This window comes from Callorhinchus milii, unplaced genomic scaffold (genome assembly GCF_018977255.1).
Source record: "Callorhinchus milii isolate IMCB2004 unplaced genomic scaffold, IMCB_Cmil_1.0 Scaffold19, whole genome shotgun sequence".
In the NCBI taxonomy this organism is placed as follows: Eukaryota; Metazoa; Chordata; class Chondrichthyes; order Chimaeriformes; family Callorhinchidae; genus Callorhinchus; species Callorhinchus milii.
Window position 1 is genome coordinate 9,919,456 of NW_024704760.1, and position 24,821 is coordinate 9,944,276.

The following is a 24,821-nucleotide window of genomic DNA, read 5'->3' on the forward strand; positions in this document are numbered from 1 at the left end:
TTGAATCTTTGATAAAATTATAGAATTTGTTAGGAACCAGGTGAGCTAAACTGTAAATAACTTGCATCCTTCTCTTGGGATTCCTGAATGACTCCCAAGTCTCAAATGGGGATTCCTTCTAGTAACTGGCCTAGATCACACCAGTACGTGGAGGCACACTGCTCGGATATGGAGAATTCCTGCAGTTTGGAGTGACATATTTCCAGTTAAACACAATCCCACTTTAGACTCTAGTTAAAGAATCCCATTAAAAATTCCTGCAAGTTGCATTCCAAATCGAGCAACCAGATTATCCTGTTTTATCTACAGGTCCCTTAGTTCTTTCTTGAATGGATAGATATCTATATTTTCTGGCTTGATAGCTGGCTTTTTACATCAGTCCATATAAGTTATAGAGCTGATGTCTGACACCTTCAATATGGCTGAAGCTCGGTAATCTTTAAACAGAATCATAAATTTACTAGGCCCATATGTGACTGACAGCCTACTTACCCTTCTTGGGAGGATTGTACTGAAAGGTGTCTCCATCAATATCTCCTTTTATATAGTAACCCCAAAGATTGTGTGCAAATCTTTGTGACTTATCTTCATTTTTTTGAAGAAAAAACTTGTAACTGTTAAGCTGTGACATGGGGAGAAAAGAGAAAATAATATGCGAGGAGTTGCAGACTCTGAGAATCTGAATCCTATTATGCTCATCAACTTGGGGTTCTTTAGCAATTTGATCCTTTCATTTCTTTTATTCGGTTCCTTCAAACCATTCAGCAGAGTAATTAACACTTCCGAGATTGCTTCCTAGTACTCTACAAATAAAAGTATTCAAAACATCAGACAGAAAAAAACTGACTTGTTATTGATCCTGATGGCAAAAACAGTGCCTAGATAATTCCAGCATTTAACGCTAAAATATTGTAGCTGAATCAAAGATATGCTACTTACCTTTTTGTAGTCTTGAATTAAAACTGTGCTAGCATGTCTCCCTTTTTTTCTTACGGATCATGCAATTTCTGCAGTCGCTTCCAGTGACCACATGCATTTTGCTTTCTCAGATCGCAGGTTGGTTAGAATGTTCCCTATCCCGTTTCCCCCCTTTGCTGCTTGGCATGAACCTGCTTAGAAGAGATCGCTGTGTCTGTGTGTTTGCATTCCTGCAGAATGGCTCATCGCACAGAATATCCAAATGTATGTTTCTGCTTCAGAGCTGCAAAGGCATTGGAATACTCACTTTCTCTTTCTCTCATTAAACTGTAATGCCTTGTCCTGTGCAGGTATTGGCTTTGGAGGGAGGTGTTGTGTGACTCTAACATGGCAGATCTTTGTTTTACCATTGTGCTTCTCTTGCCAGCTGTGTGGGGTCTTCAGCTTTGACGCTTTGTGTTCTCTTGAGGGGGGGGGACGGTGCCCTGAGGTGTGTCAATCTTGACAATCTCTCTCTGTTTGCAGCAGGCGTGGCCTGGAGGAACCCAGCAAATCCTTTTGCCGTCAGCTTGGCAGCAGTTGCCTGGAGTGGCTGTCCATAACCCAGTCCAGCACGCCACTGTGATACCAGAAACAATGACTAGCACTCAGCAACTTGCAGAATGGAGGCAAGTATCCTGACAAAGGAGACCCATCGTAACTCAGCAATTCGTTTCCTTTGGCAAAGGGTGTCTATCGCAGTTTTATTAACTATTTAGGGACTGTGTAGTATTTTACTTGATAACGTGGTTGGTGCTTCAGGAATTGTTGTGACTTCACTGAAGGGCTTTGGCCTTGGTGTTGCAGTTAGTTGTTTAGGCACAAAATATGATAAAATAAAGGATGCAGAAGAGGGAAACAGTGTGACTCTGTCACATTGGTCCAATACAGAATCATGGTTCAAGTTTATTGCACTGTGGGAATAACTCTTGCTAATCCAACTCACTTCTGTTGCAAAACAAAACCTCCTAGTTTACGGTGACATGAAAGCTGCAGTAAATATAAAGTGTATTTTTGGCAAAAGCTGTGCAAAGACTGAATCCTCGTATTACTTTAGCTTCATATGTTTCTATCAAGCAGATAGCAATTTCGTACTGGGAGCCAGCTCTGGTGCAGTTTGAGTAGGAGGACATTATTGCATTGCAGTATGGTTTGGGTTGTTTTCACCGGGGTAGGAGGATTTGTGAAGTTCTTAAAATAACAGTGTATGGAGAGAGGCTCCAGGCTACCCACTAGCTGAGCAACTTTAGAAGGATTTATTGCTTTTTATTGCCTTGTTTACTGTAACCTGACTGAACCACATTACCTTTAAATGTCAAGAGCTGGGAATTTACAATATTTTCCCGACTGTTGTGAATGGTTTTAGGTCAGATCTGAAAAACTCACTGCATATTTGTGACAAATCCATCGAATTGAGCTATTGCAGCTGGCAGTTTTCATTTTTGGTTACAAGTACATACCCGTGTACGATCTAGTAGATAAAGAGGAATATTCAAGATATTATTCTGGTTTGGTCATTTTCACGTGAGATGGCATCTTGAGGACTGAGTGGGTAGCTTCGCGTTTGATACAAACTCTATATGTGTTGCTGTCCCCTGCCACTCAGATCCTGCTCACTGTATCCAATCATTGGTGGTAAAAGCATTGAAGGTGTTAATAAACCTTATGACTTTCTTCTTATGGTTAATATGAGCACCACGTGAGGTATAACAAATTTATGTAAGCAAGGCCGATGAGTAACACTAGTTATGAGCAGCCTCAGCAAGTTAGGCTAGTAACCATTCCTCACTGCTGGCCAAGGCGCCCTCCAGACAGCCTCATCAGGTTTTTGACTTCTGGACAAGATGCCTGGCCTTGTTCAGGGGAATCAGAGTAGTGAGATTTAATTAGAGGCTATTTCAGTGATGTTCTAACTATTAACATCAAGTAAATGATGCTCTTTGTGCAAATTAGGTTTTCGAAACGATACTTTAAATTATTAAAAGTCTAGAAATGTAATATCCCTCATGGGAGATTTTTTTTCTTTATTGCATCTTGGCTTCATCGTATAGCAGCCCTCCCTCCTCAGTCCTCCAGACACTTCTTATTAAGCAAATACAATTGAATGTCCTTTTTGTTTTTTCCCCATTTCATCTCTGGTAATTGGGGCTATGGATAGGAGTGAGGTGTATATTTTGTTTAGTGTGTGTGCTTGACAAGGCGTGAAGTAAAGCTGAAATCTCCTGCTCCATTTCATTTGCCATTTGTTGTCCAGAGTGCTTCTCCTTTCAGTGTAATTAAGTTTGTATTTTACAGCGTAAGCAATCTGGCCTTCCTTTGGATTCTTCTGGAGCTCGGTGGTGTGTTTTAACAACCAAGACTGTCCAAAATCCATTATATTTGAATGTTATTTTTTTACACAAAAGGCTATGAAAATGTGGAATAATAATCATTGTGTTTAGTCCAGCGCTTTTCACATGAGGAGTATGTCTTGAAGCGCTTCACCGGATTTACTGCAAAGTATAGTGACTATTATAGTTCAAATACAACAGCGAATATGCACACAGCAATGTCCCACAAATAGCCATGAAATGAATGACCAACCTTTGTCTGGTGGATGTTAGCCAAGAGGGAGAAACTCCCTTCTCTTTTCAAATTGAGCCTTGGGATCTTTGATGACTTCTGAACCGACAGGACCCCAGCTTTAACATCTCATTCAAAGAACAATACAGTGCTTCTCCAGCACTGGATTGTCGACCTGGACTATGAGCTCAAGCCCCACTGTGGGGCTTGAATTCACGACCTTCTGACTCAAGTGAGAATGCTCCCTGTCAAGCCAGACTATTAATATAATACTGTGCAAGCATCTGTGCTTGCTGTTCGTAGAAGCTCTGTAAAGAACTTTGAAAAACACCGGTTTAACGGTGTGTTTGCTGACTATTTTCACTAAGATCAGTTTTCTTCCCTCTTAGAAACGCACATACAGGCCAATATAATGCCATCGTGCAGCAGCCATCTTTGTTGGCTAGTCATGTGACTTTAGCAGCTGCACAGCCCCTGAATGTTGGCGTTGCCCACGTGGTCCGCCCACAGCAAAGCTCCACCACCACATCCTCCAAGAGGAGCCGGCAGCAGCACACAGCAAGGTAAGCCAATCACCTTAAACTGGGGATAACTTATGGCCTAAATTCAATTATAAATTATGCAGGTGTGCAGGAGGAACCTTCAGCCCCAATCCCATACACTTTCACTCCCAACTCCATTCTTGATGCTGATATCCTCAACCCGGTAGCGCATTCAATCTTGTGTTTGTGGCTGGTTGGTAGGATTTTGGCTTCATTGAAGCTGGAGTAAACTGGGATCCTGACAGACAGACTACAAGCTGGAAGTTGTGACCTGGCTTCAGGGCGTCTGGTTTGAGAACGGTAATGGGGAATGGGCTTCTGCCTCCGCACACCCAGGTCATTCGTGTTTCATACTCGAGGGATCTCTCAATTTATTCGAAGTCTGACCCAATGAAGGTATTTTAAATAAATATAAATCACTGAATTCAGGTACTTCCCGTGATGAATTTCAAACTGATTATTTTTAATTATTTCTCAGCACAGTACTAATTTGTGAATGTTTCAACCGATTTAAAAACATTTTAAACATAAAATTGAAGGCAAGGTAAACTGGATCTCCATATTCTGTGTGCTGTAATTCTCCTGAGACTGACAGGAGTTATAAGAAACCTGAGAAGCCAGTGACACTGGGAATGCCAGATCTTCAGTGAACTGCAAATTCTAACATACAAAAGGTGGTTCCTTATGATAATAGAGATAAGTTTCCAAACAAGATGGAAATAGTTCTGATGAAACTTGCATAGGTACATAATATACACTGGTCAAAGCCACTGATAATATTCTCTGTCTGATTAAGTCTCTCTGTCTCTCCCTCAATCCCTCCACCTTGTCCCCTCTCTCCTTTTTCAAGTCCTGCCTGAAAACCTTCCTCTTCAACTGTGCTTACGGCCACCTCCCCCCCTCCCCCTGCTCGGCGCTATATAAGTTCAAGTTGTTGTTGTTAAGTCTCCCTGTAGTTCCTTGACCTTCCCCGCCCCACCTTCATCATTGTCTTTCCTCCATAGTTCCATTCTTACCAGCCCCAACATTTTCTGTCTTCACATAAAACATCTCTTTCTGTGCCCTGCATGGGCACTTCCAGTGTTCCTCAGGGCTTTATCCTTGGTCCTCCTTTTCCTCATCTACCGCTCTCCCTTGATGATATCATCCACAGACGTGGACGTCAACTTTCATATATATGTCTCTGCCACCACCTTTGACCCGAGGACCACTGTGAGCCTAACTTGCCGGATGGCAAGTCTCCAACTGAGTGTCAACAAACCTGAAGCCACCCTGCTTGGCTGCCACAGTGTCTCCTCTTCTGACTCTGGCTCTCCTTCATTGCTTATGAAGTCAATGTGAAGTCTTGTCATGTTGTTCTACTCTCAGCTCTTCTTATACCTAAACAAGTCTGCTTTTCTCCATTGCTGAAACATGGCCTCCTCTGTCCCTAACCCATCCCCAGCGCAGCCAAAATTCTCATTTGTGTTTTTGTCACCTCATTTCTTGAAGTCTACCCTCACCATCCTTCCCATCTCACCCCTCACAAGCTCCAGCTTATTCAGAATTCTGCAGCCCACATCATCTCCCACTCTAGACTGTGGAAGCTCATGGCCCATCCTCACCCGAGTCCATTGGCTTCTGCTACCTCCTGCAGCACCACTGCTGCCCACTCCCTCCGCTGAGGTTTGCTACAAATCCCTTTACAATTGGTAGCTGAGCTTTCAGCTACTTTGCTATGCTCCTCTGGAACTCTCTCAAAATAACTCTGCCTCACTTCCTCCCTCTGCTTTCAAAAATCCTTTCAGAAACTTAACCCTGATTGTACCTTTGGTCACTTCCCTCCTCTCTCCACCTCCCCCCCCCCCCCAATTTCTCACCGTAGTTCAGTTTCCACTGCGTTACCCCCAGCTTGGGGTCCCAGCCAGTCAATGCTTTGAGATGTCCTCCAGATGTGAAAGGTGTTATACAAATGTAACTTATATAAGTGCAAGTCATAGTTTAGTAATTGATGGCAATCAGTTCCAAGTTCTGCAAACTTTTTTTTGCTTTATGATGTGCAAGAATTGCATGGAAAAGGTTCCAGGATAAACCAGGTGGATTTTTAGTCGAAAAGGAAGAAACTGCTATGGGAGGGATAGAGAGCTCTGCTTGTGCTGAAAAGAGGCCAAATTGTCCTTACAACCAATAGTGTGTATTTTTTTGCCAAAGCCCCTCACATATGAGGACCTGGACCAGAGCTAAACGCTCTGAGACACTTGAAGGGCACTGTGTAAGTGCAAGTTGCTGTTGTTGGATTAAGCAGTTGTGTCTCGCAAGCATTGTTGCTGGCTCTTAATAACCTGCTCTGAAGGTCTCTGCCGCACTGATAAAAAGCTGAAGAGGAAATTCAGGCTAGAGGTGCTGTTCTCTGGAAGCTTTTCCTTTTGATTTTGGGTTTATGAGTACGAGCTCTTGCAACTGGGATTTGTTGGCTGCCCTGAGCTGTACATACCGTTCTGAGCCAAACGTCCTTAGAGATCTTAGCTTGTCACTTTGTCTTAAAATTTAAGATGGTGCAGAGCTGTGAAAAATTATTTTGTAATTGTGAAGCTGGTTCTTTTAAGAACTGGAAAAACGGCTTCCAAATTCAAAGTGAGTTTCAGAATTGTCCACAGTTCTGTCCAGTGACCTATACTGCCCGACAAAATTTGTTTACGACAAAATGTTCTCCTATTTACAACAGGTAAAATCTGGGGCTCTGGTTGCTGTAACATTAAGTAAGGGCCCTTCCAGGCCCTAGACACAAATCTGAGAAGAGTATTAAAACTGAGCCCCAGCATTATAGGTATCAGCTTTAATGATCGACACTGAGCTCTGGCTTCAAATAAAATTGGTATCCAAGATATTTAACTGGATAGAGTAAATCTGGAATCATTTCAGATATGTTAAGGCAACAGGACGAGAAGGCACTTGTTTAAAGTTAAAGACCAGCTTAGGACAGATGTAACCAAGAGTAATCAGCGGCTGGAATAGATGGTAATTGAACCCAGAGAGCTGGACTCTGTAAGAAACTGCAAGATGCTGTCATGGACCTAGCAGTGGGTAGGTCTACTTTGCATAAGATAGAGGCTTCCTTCACCTGGACCTCTGGTAATTTAGGGACTAAATAATGGATTTTCAAGTGTATTACTGAAGGAGATACGGTACAGGACGCGAGAGTGAATCACCATCTCCATGTGTGGCTTTCTGTATAGAGGGCAGTAAAGGTCACTGGACAGACCCTTTACACTTGCGCCTATTTTCAAAAGCAGATAGAAGCTCTATGAAATAACTGGTATCTTAATAATTCTATCAATAATAACTCTTCATTTGGTATAGTGCCTCTCACGCCAGGAGGATGTCTCAGAGTGCTTCATGGGCTAAACTGTAAAGTGCAGTGACTGTATTTTGTGGATGAACACGTGTGTAAGCATTTGTTCAACCACAACCTTTCAACCTTTGTTTAACCTTTAAGTGGGTGTTCAGTGCAGCTTTATGAAAATAAATCTGTGCACGAATTACAGTTTTGTATCACAAGCTTTTAGAAGAAACTGGATGATAAGATCAGTTACAAGTACAGAGTAAGAATCTTCATATTTCAGGCCTAATCTTTCTGCTGTAATTTTAAAAGGTTAACGCATGTAACTATCTTCCTTTCAAATGTTGAATGTACAACTGAGCATCGCCAACAGTTTGTGTGTTAAATTAGCCTTAGCTAATGTTCAGAATTGTCAGCAAAGTGTCAACCTCAAGGTTTTTTCCCCACCGACCGCTCTAGGTATAAACCAGCAGTGACCTCATCTTCTGCCAGGAATCTCTCTGTGTTGGACATCACTCCCTCCCAGACGTACATGGTGGTTCAGAACAGCCCTGCCAGTGTATCGTCCCCATACACCAGCACAACACACGATAACCAGCGGCAACCCATTGTGATTCCTGACACACCCAGTCCGGCTGTCAGTGTCATCACCATCCGCAGTGACACTGATGAAGAGGAAGACAATAAGTACAGGCTTGGGAGGTAGGTGGATCTGGTTAGAATCCTTACCCAGTGTAGAATTGTGCTATTTTAACAAGTTACATTTCTTCAAATGTAGCACAATGTGTGAGCACCCTGGGCTGGGAAAGAGCTCATCTTTTGGGATTTGTGTTTTGGATCTGGATTCAGGGATCCTCGTGGCAGGAATACTGTCCCACAAAGTATCAGTCGGATAAACTTACCAGAATTGATTAAGCAGGATACGTCCCTTCATGGAGAGAGTGCGCAATCCATCCCACAAACATTTCTGGAATTTCCATGTATAGGAGGAACTTGGTATGGATACTCTTAAGCGTGACATTGGGTTTCCACATGTGTCAGATACCTGACTGACCCCAAAACAATGTGGTGCTTGGTGAATTCTGCTTCACAATGTCTAAGGATGAAAGAGCAAAATCTCTATGAACACTTGGCTGCTACAGCCTGTTTTTTCTGTGGTAATTTTTCAGACACTTTCTGTGTTATCTTCACCTACAAAATCTGGTTCTAAATACAAAGCCTTTTTAATGAAAACAATGATTTTTTTCTTACTGACTTGTTTTTATTTTTGTCACCCCTTCCGCGCCCCCTCAGACAAACTGTTTTTGACTTTTTCGTTGATCATCTCAAAACTTTCTCAAGTGTCCATTGCTCATTCATGAGCTTTCAGGTAATTTGACCCTGCAGGGTATTGGAGTCTGGCTTGATCCTGTCCTTTAAACTAACATCTCCATCGAGGATTCTAGGGAGAGGAACTTTGGCTGAATTTCAGAACAACAATGGAATGTTTTGTACCCGTGCCTGAAACTCTGGACATTATTCAGTGTAAAGAGTGACATGGAGGCACCGCAAATTACATTAAAAAAAGGACATTCATTACGTTCTGTAATAAATAATCCTTGCATTTGTCTTATCACGTCTTGGAGGCGTCTCAAAGCACTTCGCAGAATATACTGTAAAGTGAATTGACTATATTATGTGGCAGTCAATTGCGCACAGCAGTGTCCCACAAATAGTTGAGTGACCAAATTATTAGTAGTAGTTTTTTAAAGAATTGTTATTGATGGAGCAGAACTGTGAAATGATTGGATCTGACAATCCAAATTTCTTTTCTTAATCCAGATTTTATAATAATTATCCTTGCATTTGATATAGCGCTTTTCACGTCGGGAGGACGTCCCAAAGCGCTTCACAGAACACACTGTAAAGTGAATTGACTGTATATTTGTGGGCGAACGCGGCAGCCAATTGCGCACAGCAATGTCCCACAAACAGTCGTAGATTGAAAATGACCAATTTATTATTGTTTTGTTTTGGAGGGATTATTATTAGGTTCTGTGTGGAGTAAGGAAACTTGCCCAAGGTTTCGCCCTCTGCCTGGAATTGAACTCAGGTCTCTCGCTTGCAAAGCGAGTGCTCTAACCACTGAGCTACAGGATTCCACTTTGTTTTTTTTAAAAAAAGTTAAGTTTAAAAATATAAAAAACTAAAAGCAAACGCATTCTGGTTATAAATGATAGGACGCATAATGAGGTTGTAAAGTACGCAAAATTAACAGAGAATGCACCCAAAATAAATGATGTTGGGCTAATTCTGCAGTTGTAATGGCTCTGTAAGGAGAGCTGTTTTAATTAGTTAGTTTAGGTTTAAGCAGTAATTAGTTTAGGTTTAAGCAGTAAATACATTGTAAGATAGTAGTCTGGCAGCTATAGGAAATGTTTCTTAAAAATTCTGAAAAGTAAGTGATTTTTCTTGCTTTCTTTTCAAGTAAACACGACTGTGCCAGCGAGCGCTCAAATTCTGCTCTGGAAGCTGTTTGTGCATTGGTGTAACTTGCTGACAACCAGCATCAGGGACCGACTGTGGTAATAGAGCAGGACTGAGGGCATTAATACGTTGGATTCTGGAACAGTTCTCTCAGTTTAGATAAAAGAAGTTTGGAGAATCAGACAATATTAACCTTCTTGGTGAAACGTGATCTGCACAAAGTAACTGTTTCTCTCCCTCAGCTCCGGTGCGAAACCACGATCCAATGTTATCAGTTACGTCACAGTCCACGATTCACTAGAGTCTGACTCGTCCAGTAGCAGTAGTCCTTACTCCGAGCGGTTCGGAGCAGTTCACGGTAGCAGCAGCCTCCTAGATGTTTGCAAAAATGTTTTGGATACTGGTCATAGTGCAAGTTCTCGGACTATCATTGTACCCCCTCTGAAGACTCAAGTCAACGATAGCATTGTAGAAAACAACAGTTTGTCAGGTAATCTTTGCGCTTTCACATCAATGTCTCAAAACTCTTCACATTAGTTTTCTGTAAAGTGCAGTGACAATTTGTAGACAGACAAAGCAGCCAATTTGTGCACAGGAAGACCCCACAAACAACCATGAAGTGAATGAAACATTTTCTCTGGGGAGTTGTTGAGAAACTCTCTGTTTTTGTACAGCACCATGAAATCTTTAAAGTCCACCCGAACAGGCAGATGGACCTCGGGTTAACATGCATTCTCTAAAATGCATTGCTGTGTCCCAGCAGTGCATTGGAATTTTAGCCTATTACTGGGAGCTCAAAGTCCTGACATGGAGTTTGAATCTTCAACCTTCTGACTTTGAGGAAATAGTACCACCAACTGAACCTGGTAAAATGTGCATTAGTTTATCCTGGCATTCAGAATTGTAGTTCTATTGCTTCATCTTTGTTCTCAAATTTAGTCTAAGATGGAAAAAGATTTATTTGGTTATGTATAATGTAACCCTCAATCTAGGAATTTATACTTTTTCACATTTTTATAAAATATATATATAAATGCCAAACTGGACCATACATGTCCTTCTCCACCTGAAGGCTCTATGACAATCGGTTGTGGTGTACTTCAGCGGGCACACCCACGTTCTCGTTTCATTTTCATGTGGGTGGGGAAAGGAGGTTGAATCTGATGGTCACACAATCTGATTTGCTTTAATGCACATTTTCCATCTTCCCTCCTGCAGCACGGGGACCCCTTGTATGGAGTTACAAGGGAGGAGGAGAGGTGGCTATTGCTGTCAGTATCTCTCCTCTGTCCCCTCTTGTCAGATCTGCCTGCTGCTTGAATGGAGATGAGAGGTCCCTAGAGTATTGAGAGTTGCTGGGTAATCAGAAAAGTGATGCTGAGAATGAGCGTCATTGAGGGGTGAGGGGTACTATAGGATGGCTTAACCTGTAAAAGTCTGTCAACTATTCTCTTGTTTCACCCACAGGCTTTCTCTCAAACGTTTACAAGGCTAAAACGGGCTTGGCTATGAATGGGCATTCCTCAAACACCACCATGCCAACCATGTACCGGCAGCAGCGCTCCGCCATCAGCACTCTGCAGCCCCTGAACCTCAGTCAGGTGTGTGACAGTCTTGTTTTAACCAGGATGTGTAGAAAATATAACTTTTCTTTGGAGATCTTCCAAATCCTCCAGAAGCAAACTGGTCCTTATTGGTCATTTTCAATCCACGACTGTTTGTGGGACATTGCTGTGCGCAATTGGCTGCCGCGTTTGCCCACAAATATACAGTCAATTCACTTTACAGTGTGTTCTGTGAAGCGCTTTGGGACGTCCTCCCGACGTGAAAAGCGCTATATCAAATGCAAGGATTATTATTATTATTATTGTCTCATCTGTAACACTGACCTTACATAGCACTTCCTTAGTCCTGCCCTGGGATGTCAGCCTAGACTGTGAGCTCAAGTCCCAATGTGAACCCACAATCTTCAGATTCACAAGGTTTAGAAGATGGAACAGGAACATGTCCCAATATGATGGTTTGTGAGACAGCATGATGGCTAATGAAGTTGTTTCAATAAAAGAATTGGAACCTCTTCAGTCACATTCGCTCTAAAACTCAATCCCCACCCTTTGAGTTAATTTCCTATTATAATAATCCTTGCGTTCGATATCGTGCCATATCATGTCGTCTCAAAGCGCTTCACAGGATATACTGTAATGTGGAGTGACTTTATTTTTTGGGCAAATGCGGCAGCCAGTTTATGCACGACAGTGTCCCACAGTCTTCTATTGCTGTAATAATATTGCACAGTTTTGCTGGGGAGACGGAGACACCAGAGCACCATTTGCTAAAACCTTTTTTTATTGATGAAAGGAAAGTGATTTTACTTCAGTTCAATTGGCAAGACTGCTTCACAGAAGTTGTGCAGCCTGTCTGTGTGTGTTGCCTGCAGTTCATGCTGAATGATGTGTTGGAGTTTTATACATCCAGTAAACAGTAGCCATTATAATTATTTTGTTACAAAAACCTGTATTCAAACAGTTCCAGCAGAACCTTTAAATTATCTCAAGTTTATAAGCTTGTCTTTGGATTTTGGAACTTGGACTTGTTGTTTTTAAACCTTTAAATGGAGCTAATTGCTAACTTTTTGGGGTTTCTTTTAGGCCCAACAATCTGGATCCATATCTCAAGAACGAAGTGTGAATCCTGCTCCCCGCAGGCAACAAGCCTACGTGACACCCACCCTGGCTCAGGCTCCTTACACTTTCCAACATAACAGCCCTTCGCACCCGGGTGTTCACCCTCACCTGACTGCAGTGTCGGCTGCCACGCACCTTTCAGGACAGCCTCATATGTATACCTACGCCCCAGCTGCCTTGGCGACCACCAGCTCCATGGCCCACCTCCTGAACCCACAAGGCTCCTCCCGGCACGCCCTGCAACAGGCCACGTATGCAGCTCACCCAACCAGCCTGCTCCACCAGGTGCCAGTCAGCATGGGGCCCAGTCTGCTGCCAGCCTCCAGTGTGGCTCCTAGCCAGTACCAGCATCAGTTTGCCACCCAGTCGTACATTAATGCCTCCAGAGCCCCTGCTCTTTACACTGGTTACCCACTCAGCCCTAAAATAAATCCGTATTCTTACCTGTAGATCTCTCACTCACAATGTGCTGTGCTACTGTATGGGATCTAGACCAATTCTGTATGAAGGAGGAGTGCACTTCATTCCATTTGACCGAAATTCTCCTGTGGTGGCTGGTCAGGCGTGTTCAGCAATCTGCAGTGCAGGAGACGAGTGTTTTTAACCTGTCATTTTCTTTTCCCCATGGATGATGGATATAGATCATGATTTTAAATGTATTTTAAAATGGTTTGGGAGTTTATTTTTAAAGGACAAATTAATGTTTGTTTTAAACGTATTGTTGCTTTTCTTTACCAGCCTCTCGCCTGAACACACTGATAAATCTGTTAACTTTAAATGGGTTTATGCTGCTGAAAGTGTTAATACTATAGCGTGGGAAGTTCATAGAATACATTTTATAGCTCTATTACATAGTGACAGTGGTGAGTAATGGATGTCCTGGTTTGCTTGGCTAGCACTTTGAAGCCTGGATTAACCCTGATGTGTGTTAACTCACTAATGAACACCTTCAGGCACATTGCTGATTCGTGGTACTATTGGGCATTTGAGAAGAGGTTCCAAATTTCCAACCAATACTCAATTGTCTATGAAATAGGCAAAACCGAAATTGTCTCAATTTTAGGATATTGTCATAACTTGAAAGCATACTAATGCAGAATTTTCTTCCAGTATTGGTTTGTGCAAGCGGTAGAGGATGCAATTACGTGCGAAAGCAGGAATTGGAAAGCTAAGGCTGCTTTTGTCGGGATTAAACCTTTCAGCCAATGGCCGTATACTGCTGAAACTACCCCCTGTGCGGGATTAGTAACTTATTTAAAGCTGTAGATTCAATCATTATTTCAGTGAATGTTTTGAACCAGTTTGCTTTGTGAACTTCACCTGCCAATATCTTCATGGTGGTTGATCAGGAGCATGCAATCATGTGATTGCTTATGGATGTGCAGCCAATGGGTGAATTGGGAAACGTCTGATTTTGATGGGTGGGGAGGGAGGGAAAGAGCGTTCATAGAGGTTAGTGACTGCTGAGCTGTGAGATGTGCTAAGTTATCACTTGACGTGATCCATGATTTATTCCCTTCATGTGGAGGAGAACCGCATTCTCACCATGTGTGGGCTCTTGAGTGCATATGTACTGAAGCGTATCTGCTCCTGGATTGCTGGCGTGTTGCATATCACTGCTCTTGGAGCACTGTTCAGTTCCTGATAATGCTACTTCCTAAAAGTGAGGAACTGTCATGAAATTGTGTCCTTAGTAGCGTCTGGAAGTGTTCAGAACCCAGCCTGAGTCCTGCCTGGAGTGTAGTGTGCCACACAGGCTGCTGAAAGGCCTTCAATCACCAGCAGGTGTGGCACTGTCCCATGTTTGGGTAAAAAACAGTGGTGATTACTGGAGCAATACCCTCTGTACATAAGAGCCTGGTTGGTTTATTGTAATGAGTAATAAGACTTCTGCACCATCACAGCAGGAGCAGGAAAGGTGTGTAATTCCGAGCTTTCAACAGATTTAGCTGCAACAATCTTGTTGATGAAATGTCAATTATGATACTTGAATTCTGTATTTTAGTAGTCTTGTTTTAATTCCTTGACAGCCTGAAAGGGGATTTTTTTACATACACAGCTCAGCTTGCAGAAGAATTAGGTTGGAACGTGTTGGAATGTACACGCAGTGTCATTAAATGCATTTTGGAACTTTTTAAAAACGTTGCAGCACTGACAAAACAAAGCGATTGTTAAAGTGGTTGCAGAAGCCCGCACCTATGTGTTCTGAATGGAAGTAGTTCTTTGACTCAGTTTTTGCACAAGTGTGAATGTTGTGGGGGTTTATTTGATGAGTTATTTCCCCTAGTAGTGCCTTAACAGATTTTTACATAGTATGTTGAATTAATACTCCTACACTGTGCTTTAGAAATCCCCACTTGTTGCAGTTAGCAAATTGTTGGACTCGTGCATAAATGTATTTGGAGGACTTTTTGGAGAGTACAAAACAGTGATGGGGGAAAGTAGCACCGGAAAAGAGTATTGTGCTGTCAAAACTGAATTTAAATCATTTTTAATCTTTAGTCTTTTTAAAATTCAGTTGAGTATTTTAATTGAAATTCCCTTTAGTTAAAAAGGGAAGTGAAATTGAAGCAGTGTTGTTTTTTCCTCTGAAGCTTTTAATTTTCATTACCAAGTTGGCACATATAATCCGCTCCTTTTAATGCAGGAAGCTAGTTAGAATGTGAAACTGCATGTATCTGTGTACTGTCTTATTAACTTTGTTCCTTTATTATGTTGCTTAGTGTGGCTGAGCAAACCGTGTTTTGTGTGTGGGTAGTGCAGTATTTTGTTTTTTTAATGAGTTTTGGACAAGAAAAATTATGTGCAATTAGCTTTAGGTGTTTGCATTCCTAGATGTGTTTTTTATTACTTTTTTTTAAAAGTAGTTTATGGATGCTACAGTTCCTTGTGACCGTCCGGTGCAGTTCTATGTTAACCCTGGGAGGCCCCTGGCTGGGGTGTCGCGCAGGCCACTCTGTAGATGGCCTGCAAAGCTCATGTACATCACACCAAAGAAAGCCCATTTACTCTGCCTCCCCTCACAGGGCATGAAATCAGGGGGAATCACACAACAAAATTGAAAGTTCTCTTTTAAAACATTTCAGCCGGGTGTCTGACACACGGGGAAACCCATCACCAGGCTTAAAAATATCCGCACCAACCTGAGAATTCCCACCCACACTTGGAAATTCATTTAAAAAGTCTGTCGTAACCCGCAAGCCATTCCAGGAGGCTATGTAATCCAACCTGCTGCTCAGTGCTATGTCTTTAAAACGTCCAGCACACACTTCTCCTTTCTCTTCAAAATGTTTTTTTTATAAAGTCATTTAATTAGTGTCGTTCTCTTTCTGTATCTCCCCCCACCTCCCCCATTTCATGCACTGGTTACAAAGGATTTGATGTGTGCTCAGTAGAAGGCCCTCAGAGAAAAGTGTGTATTGTTCACTGGTGTAGCAGGATTCAGTGACAATGCTGGGAAGGAAACGGTGGTGGTTGGGTTGTTTCTGTAGCAAACCTTTAATCCTGTAACCTGTTGGAGTGGGCAGACTTTTTGGAGCAGTTTTAATCAGTTAGTGAGAAATGATCATTTAGTTCATGGAAATGTACTGGACAAGAATCCTGTTTTTACAAAACAACTTTTTAAGTGCTCTAAAGTGCCACTTAATCAGCATCACATGGTCAGGTTACTGTTTCTGCACAATCTTTACAGTAGGTGTTCTATCTTGTGCACCGTATAGGTATGTACATGTCATAGGTTGGAATGTCGTGTGGTTTCCAGTTGTTGACGCCCTGTTCTGATCAAGCGGACTGAAGGTAATTGATGTTGGAATGATTTGTTTCAAAAGGAAACTTTTCGGAATGGGAACAAAGTGTGTGAGAGAAAGAGAGAGAGAGAGAGAGAGAGAGAGAGATATCCTCCTTGGCATTTGGCTTCTCGCAGGTAACGGTGTGCAGAGCTCTGAACCCCAACAAACCACCTTTAATCTTGACTTCAAGGAATATTGTTGAAGTTGAAGGTATAAGAGTGTCTGGAGGTGTTGCCTTGACCCTGTTATGTGGTCCAGCTTAGTCCTGTGTAGATACAAGTTTGGCACCCAATCATAATGGAACAAATGTACTGATGGGAGCTAATTCCATGCCCCTGTGGGTTGTTTTTGGTGCTGGAGCCTTTGATTGTCTGGAGTCTGTCATCTGTGCAACGTGTAGGATTTCTGATGTGCTCAGTGCTGACTCTTGCCTTTTCTGAAACTACAAGTTATTGGCGTGATGTGGCATATTATAGTTTTGGTCTGCTGCGTGCTTTTTATTGGTGCATTTAAGTGCTTATTTAGGGTCACCCAATATAAGGCCATTTTGAGCTGACGTTCATCCTTATGCCAGATTATTAAATGGCTTAAAATCCGGTGGCACGTGTTGATAGGTTAGTAACTGAGGCCAAAGGGCTGTACACGTCTGTGTTCTGCCATTGGGGGTAATGCCCATTGTTTTTCCCTCTCTAAACGCTGTGTGCCTGCCGTTTCATGGGCAGCTCAATTAGATGCCCAGGTGAGAGCCATGAACCAGGGAGTTTTTTAATATCAGATTCTGGATGGTTGTGTAAACTGTTTTGGGGAGGGATAATCTGATCTCTAGCACAGGGCTTCGATGGGAACTTTCTGTGGGATTTTATTGTGGAAAGGAGCGAAATGCCAAATTTTGGACATTTTTAAAATTTTTATTTATGGAAACATTTGCCCAAGGAATAATGCTGGTTTCTGACCATATAAACGCAGGTCAAACTTGATCTGTTGGTGAACCTGCAAAGTGTCCGCGCACCTTTAGTACTATTTAGTAACAAAAACTTGTCTGTTTTGTACGGAAGCTATCTGTATCCTGTGTAAGTCATTTAGCATCTATAATGTCCATTTAAAGAGATAGGCCTGCACTGGGTTTGTTTGAACATCATGGGTTGACGTGAGACTAACTCATCTAATGAACCACGTCACTGCTGTCTTCAGTAGAAAGGCAGATTGATTTTTTTTCGCGTGAAAGGACACTAGAGGGCAGAAGGAAATCGAGACCGAACTTAATTACAGGTAACTTCCAAAGTAGTTCTGGCAGCCATTTGTTGTGTATTTTTATATATTAGAGGACTTTGATTTAAGCTTCTGTGGGGAATGGGTGTTGAACTGATCCAGTAGAGCAAACTGATGAGATATTTTTTAAACACCCTGTGTAGGCTGCAAAAGGACTGTCTCTTTAAAATATATATATATTATATATATTTAGGGTTGACTTATATATGGTTACATATAGGTGTGTCTTTATTTACTGTTGGCTGCAGCATGTTTCCTTTATTTTGCTGTCTGTTTCTGCATTTACCAATGCTAATCATATGTGGGTGAACGTTAGTATTTTTTACTAGAATGATTGTAGCGAATGCCACAATGTTAGTAGCCTACGTGCTTGTATCATTGATATTGCTATAATAGATTATTTGACTGGTTTGTATAATGTTATTTGCTACACTAGTTCTTGTATGAACTGCAGTTTCTTACTTTTTGATATAGCTATGTGATTATCACATGTAATGTGTAGGCAGCTCATAGAAACGATTGATCTTTCTATGCTAGTCTGGCAGTAAAACTGTAGAGGTTATTGTAAAAAAATAATAAATTTAACAAAAGAGATTATAGTTATTTAAAAAAAAGTTCATAATACTAACTTTAAACTGGGAAAGGGGGGTCATTGTGATGAAACTGTTTTATCTTGTAATTCACTGTTATATTGTCTTTGGTTTCCAAAGTAGCTTGTCTTCTGATTGAAGTATTTTCTACATACAGTATGTTAGAAACGCATTGAATTACCAATAAAATGGGTTACATTTGTGTATCTGACGTCTGCATCTTTATTGCTTGAATTCGCAGCAACAATGTACAGATCCCATCAGAGCCACATCACATATTGCCTTTATTCTTCAGGCCATAGAATGTTGGAATGCTCACTCCCCCGAAGATTAGCCAATGGTCCTGGTGGGCGAGTGCGAGTGTGAGTGTGGTACCATCAAGGCTCGAACGGCTCTGGAACATGTATTGTCTCGGCTCATACACCGAGATAGAGTGCTGTATATTCTAATGTTTAGTGCTTTTCAGATCGGGAGGACATCCCAAGGCACTGGAAGCCATTTGCCCTATTATGTTTGTTGGTGTCGGCTCCCCCACTGAAATATCCCCCCCCCCCCCCCCACACACAGCCCTTGGGACCTTTGATATTTCTGGACAAGTATTTTTCCTATGATTTTTTTCATTACAATTTTGTGCTGCCTGGGGGGGTGGGGAGGAGGGGTTAAAAGTCCAATAAGGTATTTTAAACGAGACATTGAGCAGAATAAAAAGCAGTACTGAAAGAACTTGTTTTCAATGGATTTCAGTATAACTCAGACACATGATGACTAAGTGGTACTTTCGGTGGTTGTGAACTTAATGGGCTGGAGCATAGATTCCACTGTAAAGCTCCCCCGAGGATTAGCCAATGGTCCTGGTGTGTGAGTGTGGTACCTTCAAGGCTCGAACGGCTCTGGAACATGTTTTGTCTCGGCTCATACACCAAGAGAGAGTGCTGTATATTCTAATGTTTAGCACTTTTCAGATCAGGAGGACGTCCTAAGGCACTGGACATTCAGTGTTTCGGACCCAAGCTGGGGATCGGGGAGGCACTGTGGGATGGAGTTCCAGAGGGTGAGGGTGGAGTGGCCGAAGACATGCCTGCCCGCCAATGGTGGACCAGGTGAGGTGGGGGACGTGAAGCAGGCTGGAGCCTACTGAGCAGAGAGAGCAGGTTGATAGGGAGGTAGGGGGAGCAAGGAGATAGAGGGCTTTGAAAGTGAGGATAAGGATCTTGAACTGTATCCTCTGTGCGATGGGAATACAGTGGAGTTGGGCGAGGATGGGAGTGATAGGTCACCGAGCCTAGTGTGGGAGAGGACACGGGCAGCAGAGTTCTGGATGATCTGCAGCCTAAGGAGGAGATGTTGGGAGGCCGACAAGCAAGGAGTTTGCATAGTCGAGCCTGAATGTTGTGAGTGTGTGTATGAGGGTCTCAGGGACCTGTGGTGTGAGACAGTGGCAGTGCCAGATGATGTTGCGGAGGTGGGGAAGGCAGAGCGGGTCATGGCACGGATGTGGGGTAGAAAGAATAGTTGAGGGTCAAACAGGATGCCAAGGTCCCACACTGGCTTAGTGAGGTGTAGTGTGCGTCCTTGTATGGTGATGCTGTCAGCGCCTGAGGTGTGGAGGCGCTGATGCGAGAAAGTAAGTGCTCATGATACACACAAACACTGTTTAGTAGGAATTGCTATTTTCTGTGGTGTTGGGAGTGTTAACTTTGCTGCTAAATTGGGTGTGGGCAATGCTGCCACCAAATGGAGATATTTTGTCAGCTCTAAATTTCTTATTCCAGATTTGTCATTCTCAGCCTGGGGTTTAAGACTCCAGCAGTCTCTTTCTTCCCTCCGCGCCCCCACCCCCCAAAAAAAACTTACCATCAGTTGTGGCTCTTGGGAGAGAGAGTACTCCACAGCAAACTGAAATATCCATTTTTATGTAAACTTTCAGTAGTTTGGGTTAAGCAAAGGGTTTCTGCGTGGGTCAGACACCCAGCAGACCACAAACAAAACGACTGTAGTGCCAGTGAATGAGTAGAGGGAAGGTGGAGAGAAAATTCTCAAATTTTATAAAAGGGAAAAAAAAAGGAAATTGCCCTTCAGAATCTACATGTGGTGGTTTGTCTCAATTGTTCAGTGCTCTGGAGTTGACCTTGTTTCTTTGGCAGGGACAGTACCTGCCGTGACCGGTGAAGAAATTGTAAGTGCAAATTGGCAGCGTCTCAGCTGCATGTACTTTGGCACTGCTAAGTGCTAACCCTAAGTGTGTTTTGGCTGCCGCTCCTGACGTGAGCTGCCATTCCCTATTCCTCTTCCCTCGCCTCCAATTCTCCCTCTCGCTTTCTTACCGTCCTCCCCATCTCCTCTTACTCCTGGACAGTCCCCCAGCCTCTCTCCAGCCTGGGAATCCTCCGCTGAGCTCAGCAATGGCATACACTATTTACTCTGAGCCCATCACTCCCGACCTTCCTGACTCCACTGGCTCCCCATCCCCCAGGGGATTGAGTTTAAGATCCTCATCCTTACTTTTAAAGGCCTCCACAGTCTTCCCTCACACTACCTCTGTGACCTACTAAAGCCCAATCAACCCATCCACTCCCTCCATTTGGTAAGTACTGGGTCATGGCCCCGTCCTGCCCTCTCCACCATCGGAGTTTGGGCCACCAGTGTTTCTCCTCCCGACCCCCCCCTCTGGAACTCCATCCCACAGTACCTTCACCTCAGCCCCTCCCTTGCTGCCTGGGAGGCCTATTTCAAGATCTTCCTCCTTGACTGCACCTTTGGTCATCCTCCCCGCACCCCCCTACCCCAGCTACCCTCCACCCTAAGAGGGTAGGGGGTGGGAGGATGATCTGTTACTGCCTGCCCTTGCGCTTTCAAAAAAACAATGCTGTGAAAACCTTTTGACTAATATCAAGTGTAATATCCATTCTTATCAGTTACTCCTTGAGCTCGCACCTGCCAGAAACATTCTCCTGTTGAGATTAGTTTGTGAGCTACAGTCATGACTGAATCTCACCCATAATTGGGGCATTATGGGAAGAACTGAACTCCTGGGAAAGCTTTGCTTCCCAACTCTGTGAGCTGGGATGGGTATTGCTGTACCTCCTATCTGAGCAGTGTGATCTGCCCTCACACAGAGGAAGTGGTATACAGAGCTCACTTGAGCACTTGGTCACGAGGCTCAGCTTGGGTTTGCCCTGATGGAGAGGCCATCCCGTCACCTGACTGCTTGGATGGTCGTGATGATGTGGTTCAGGTCTGCAATGTCTTTTGACAATTTGAGGCCGAGAAGAGTTTTCTTGGGGGCGGGGTTTGTCCGCGGGGGCAATCCTCGTTCCGTTGTGGAATATTTCGGTCTAATTGGGTTAATGAGGGTGAGCAGGTCCAACCTCGTTCAGCAATATAAAAGCACAAGAGGAATGTAACCATCACAGCCCATCGCAAAAGTTCAAACCGACGACTGACTTGCTCTCTCGTCACCTTCGCCGCGTGGTCTGGGGGACTAAGCCCCACTCAGCCGTCTGTCAGAAGAACCCAGAATATTGATCGAAAACTTCTACATTCAGACCAAGCAAAAAAGTTAAGTAGTTATATTTTAGGTATAATTCATTTATTATTTAGAACGCTAAAGGGGGAAATGTCAGATGCTCGAGGTTACATATTAAGGGTTGAAAACCAAAAGAAGCCTTGAAATGACTCCCAGTTTATCCTGATTACACACCAATTCATAACGCTAAATAAAGTCTACACACAGCCACATGGCCATTGCGCTGCTCCAGGCGTGTATTACACCTCCCGGGATCACGGGTTGAAAGTCACTTATTTTGGTTGAGGATGTTGAGGCTGGATTATTAAAACTCCTAAAGACCCAGGACGCTGGGAACACCCAGCATCTATGGAGAGAGGATAGTGGGTTAATGTTTCAGGTCGATGACATCTCTCCACAGATGCTGTCTGACGTGCTGAGTGTTCCCATCAATCTCAGTCTTCATTCCAGAGTTCCTGCATCTGCAGTATTTTGCCTTTTACTAAAACCCTCCGCGCCCGACCTGACTCCTGGAGGAGGCGCGAAGGGACTTGAGCTGCTCCGGAATCATCTGCAAACCCAACACTATCCATTTCTGAAATCAAATCGGTCCCGAGGTTCTTTCCCAGGCGAGTCTCGGCTCCGCGGAATTACACGACTGGTTGGTTTCACGTGAAAAGCCACTTCAGTTTTTTTCTGATGGTCGTCTCCCGGTTTGGGAGAGGACGCGATCGATTGCTCTCGTTCAGCGATGTTGTTTATCGATTCTACACTCGGAGCTTCGGGGTTTGTGATCGATTTGTCGGAAATCCTTTGCGAGTAACACGGTGACCTGCGGTCAGTGTCCCGGTTACATTATAGATCAGCCGTTGTCCCGGTTTTATTATTTCCAGGTGTAGGCGGCAGCGCAGCCACGGAATTCCCAGTTCGGCTTAGAAAGCAGGTGATGGGTTTCTGCAGGTGTCAGACACCAGGCCGGGCAGCGATGTCCTGGTGTATTATTGATTAGCGAGGGTTGGCCTGGTGTATTGATTAGCGAGGGTTGTCCTGGTGTATTATTGATTAGCGAGGCTTGTCCTGGTGTATTATTGATTAGCGAGGGTTGGCCTGGTGTATTATTGATTAGCGAGGGTTGTCCTGGTGTATTATTGATTAGCGAGGGTTGTCCTGGTGTATTATTGATTAGCGAGGGTTGTCCTGGTGTATTGATTAGCGAGGGTTGTCCTGGTGTATTATTGATTAGCGAGGGTTGCCCTGGTGTATTGATTAGCGAGGGTTGTCCTGGTGTATTATTGATTAGCGAGGCTTGTCCTGGTGTATTATTGATTAGCGAGGCTTGGCCTGGTGTATTATTGATTAGCGAGGGTTGTCCTGGTGTATTATTGATTAGCGAGGGTTGTCCTGGTGTATTATTGATTAGCGAGGGTTGTCCTGGTGTATTATTGATTAGCGAGGGTTGTCCTGGTGTATTATTGATTAGCGAGGGTTGCCCTGGTGTATTATTGATTAGCGAGGGTTGTCCTGGTGTATTATTGATTAGCGAGGGTTGTCCTGGTGTATTGATTAGCGAGGCTTGGCCTGGTGTATTGATTAGCGAGGGTTGTCCTGGTGTATTGATTAGCGAGGGTTGCCCTGGTGTATTGATTAGCGAGGGTTGTCCTGGTGTATTATTGATTAGCGAGGGTTGTCCTGGTGTATTGATTAGCGAGGGTTGTCCTGGTGTATTATTGATTAGCGAGGGTTGCCCTGGTGTATTGATTAGCGAGGGTTGCCCTGGTGTATTGATTAGCGAGGGTTGTTCTGGTGCAACTGTTGAGAACCAGTCGATTTCCTGATGTCTTGTCGATTATCCATCGATCTTCTGGTTGCTATTGCCTTCCAACCGTTGTCCCGGTCGAGCTGTTGACTCGCCCTCCACCTCCCGGTTGTACTTATCGATCAGCATCGGTCGGTCCTGGGCTGTGTGAGCGGTCAGCGGCGGCTCAGAGCTGCTCGAGCTCCACCAGGACGCCGTGACAGTCCTTGGGATGGAGGAAGATGACGGCTCTGCCGTGGGCCCCGGGGCGCGGGTCGGGGCTGAGGGTGCGGACCCCGCGGGCGCGGAGTTGGCGGAGGGCGGAGGAGAGGTCACTCACCTCCAGACAGATGTGGTGGAGGCCGCCGCCGGGGTTCCTGCGGAGGAAACCGGCGATGGGGCTGTCGGGCCCGAGCGGCTCGAGCAGCTCCAGGCGGCAGCCGCCGAGCTCCACGAAGGCGGCGGTGACCCCGTGGGCGGGAAGCGGCAGCGCGGGGCCCACCGCCGCCCCGAGCGCCTCCCGGTAAAACCCCCGCGCCGCCTCCAGCTCCCGCACCGCGACCGCCACGTGCTCCAACCGCCCCGGCGGCCCCCCGCTCCGCGCCCGCCGAGCCCCGGCCCCCAGCGCCGGCCCGAGGCCGAGACACCGCCCGAGGCCGAGACACCGCCTGAGGCCGAGACACCGCCTGAGGCCGAGCGCCGCCACTGTCGCGACCGCCGCCATCTTGTCTTCTCCTCCACTGACCTGTTAACCTGTCAGCCCCGCCCCAGCCCCGCCCCCAACCCTCAGCCCCGCCCCCAACACAGCCCCGCCCACAACCCTAAGCCCCGCCCCCAACACAGCCCCACCCACAACCCTAAGCCCCGCCCCCAACACAGCCCCACCCCTTACCCTCAGCCCCGCCCCCAACACAGCCCCGCCCCCAGCCCCGCCCCAGCCCCGCCTCCAACCCTCAGCCCCGCCCCCAACCCCAGCCCCGCCCCTACCCCTAACCCACAGCCCCGCCCCCAACCCCAGCCCGCCCCCAACCCTCAGCCCGCCCCCAGCCCCGCCCCCAACACAGCCCCGCCCCAGCCCCGCCCCCAGCCCCGCCCCCAACCCTCAGCCCCGCCCCCAGCCCTCAGCCCCGCCCCAACACAACCCCGCCCCCAACCCTCAGCCCCGCCCTCAGCCCCGCCCCCAACCCCAGCCCCGCCCCTACCCTAACCCACAGCCCCGCCCCCAACCCCAGCCCGCCCCCAACCCTCAGCCCCGCCCCCAGCCCCGCCCCCAATACAGCCCCGCCCCCAGCCCACAGCCCCGCCCCCAACACAGCCCCAGCCCCGCCCCCACCCCTAACCCAC

General features: G+C 45.0%; 2 protein-coding genes across 4 annotated transcripts in view; one reads left to right on the forward strand and one right to left on the reverse strand.

The window, feature by feature from the left end:
* Positions 1 to 18,383, forward strand: part of LOC103179048 (homeodomain-interacting protein kinase 1) — a 70,796-nt gene extending 52,413 nt beyond the window's left edge. For 2 of the 3 annotated variants that reach the window (XM_042342190.1, XM_042342191.1), the window contains 6 exons: positions 1,447 to 1,586; positions 3,909 to 4,082; positions 7,840 to 8,082; positions 10,089 to 10,336; positions 11,314 to 11,447; positions 12,495 to 18,383. In XM_042342190.1, coding sequence (XP_042198124.1) covers positions 1,447 to 1,586; positions 3,909 to 4,082; positions 7,840 to 8,082; positions 10,089 to 10,336; positions 11,314 to 11,447; positions 12,495 to 12,980 — 1,425 coding nt within the window. In that variant the 3' untranslated portion in view covers positions 12,981 to 18,383. Of the gene's footprint in view, positions 1 to 1,443; positions 1,587 to 3,908; positions 4,083 to 7,839; positions 8,083 to 10,088; positions 10,337 to 11,313; positions 11,448 to 12,494 lie in introns of all 3 variants that reach the window. The other variant, XM_042342189.1, reaches the window with a different exon arrangement.
* A 3,366-nt stretch (positions 18,384 to 21,749) lies between these two features.
* On the reverse strand, positions 21,750 to 24,201 carry mcee (methylmalonyl CoA epimerase). The gene has a single exon (XM_007894294.2). It carries the CDS (start codon positions 24,199 to 24,201, stop codon positions 23,665 to 23,667), a length of 537 nt encoding a protein of 178 aa, XP_007892485.2. The 3' UTR covers positions 21,750 to 23,664.
* Positions 24,202 to 24,821: the final 620 nt, after the last annotated feature.

What these genes read in the sequence shown, in the direction of transcription:
- mcee (XM_007894294.2), bottom strand. Translation starts at nt 24,201, where the DNA reads ATGGCGGCGGTCGCGACAGTGGCGGCGCTCGGCCTCAGGCGGTGTCTC.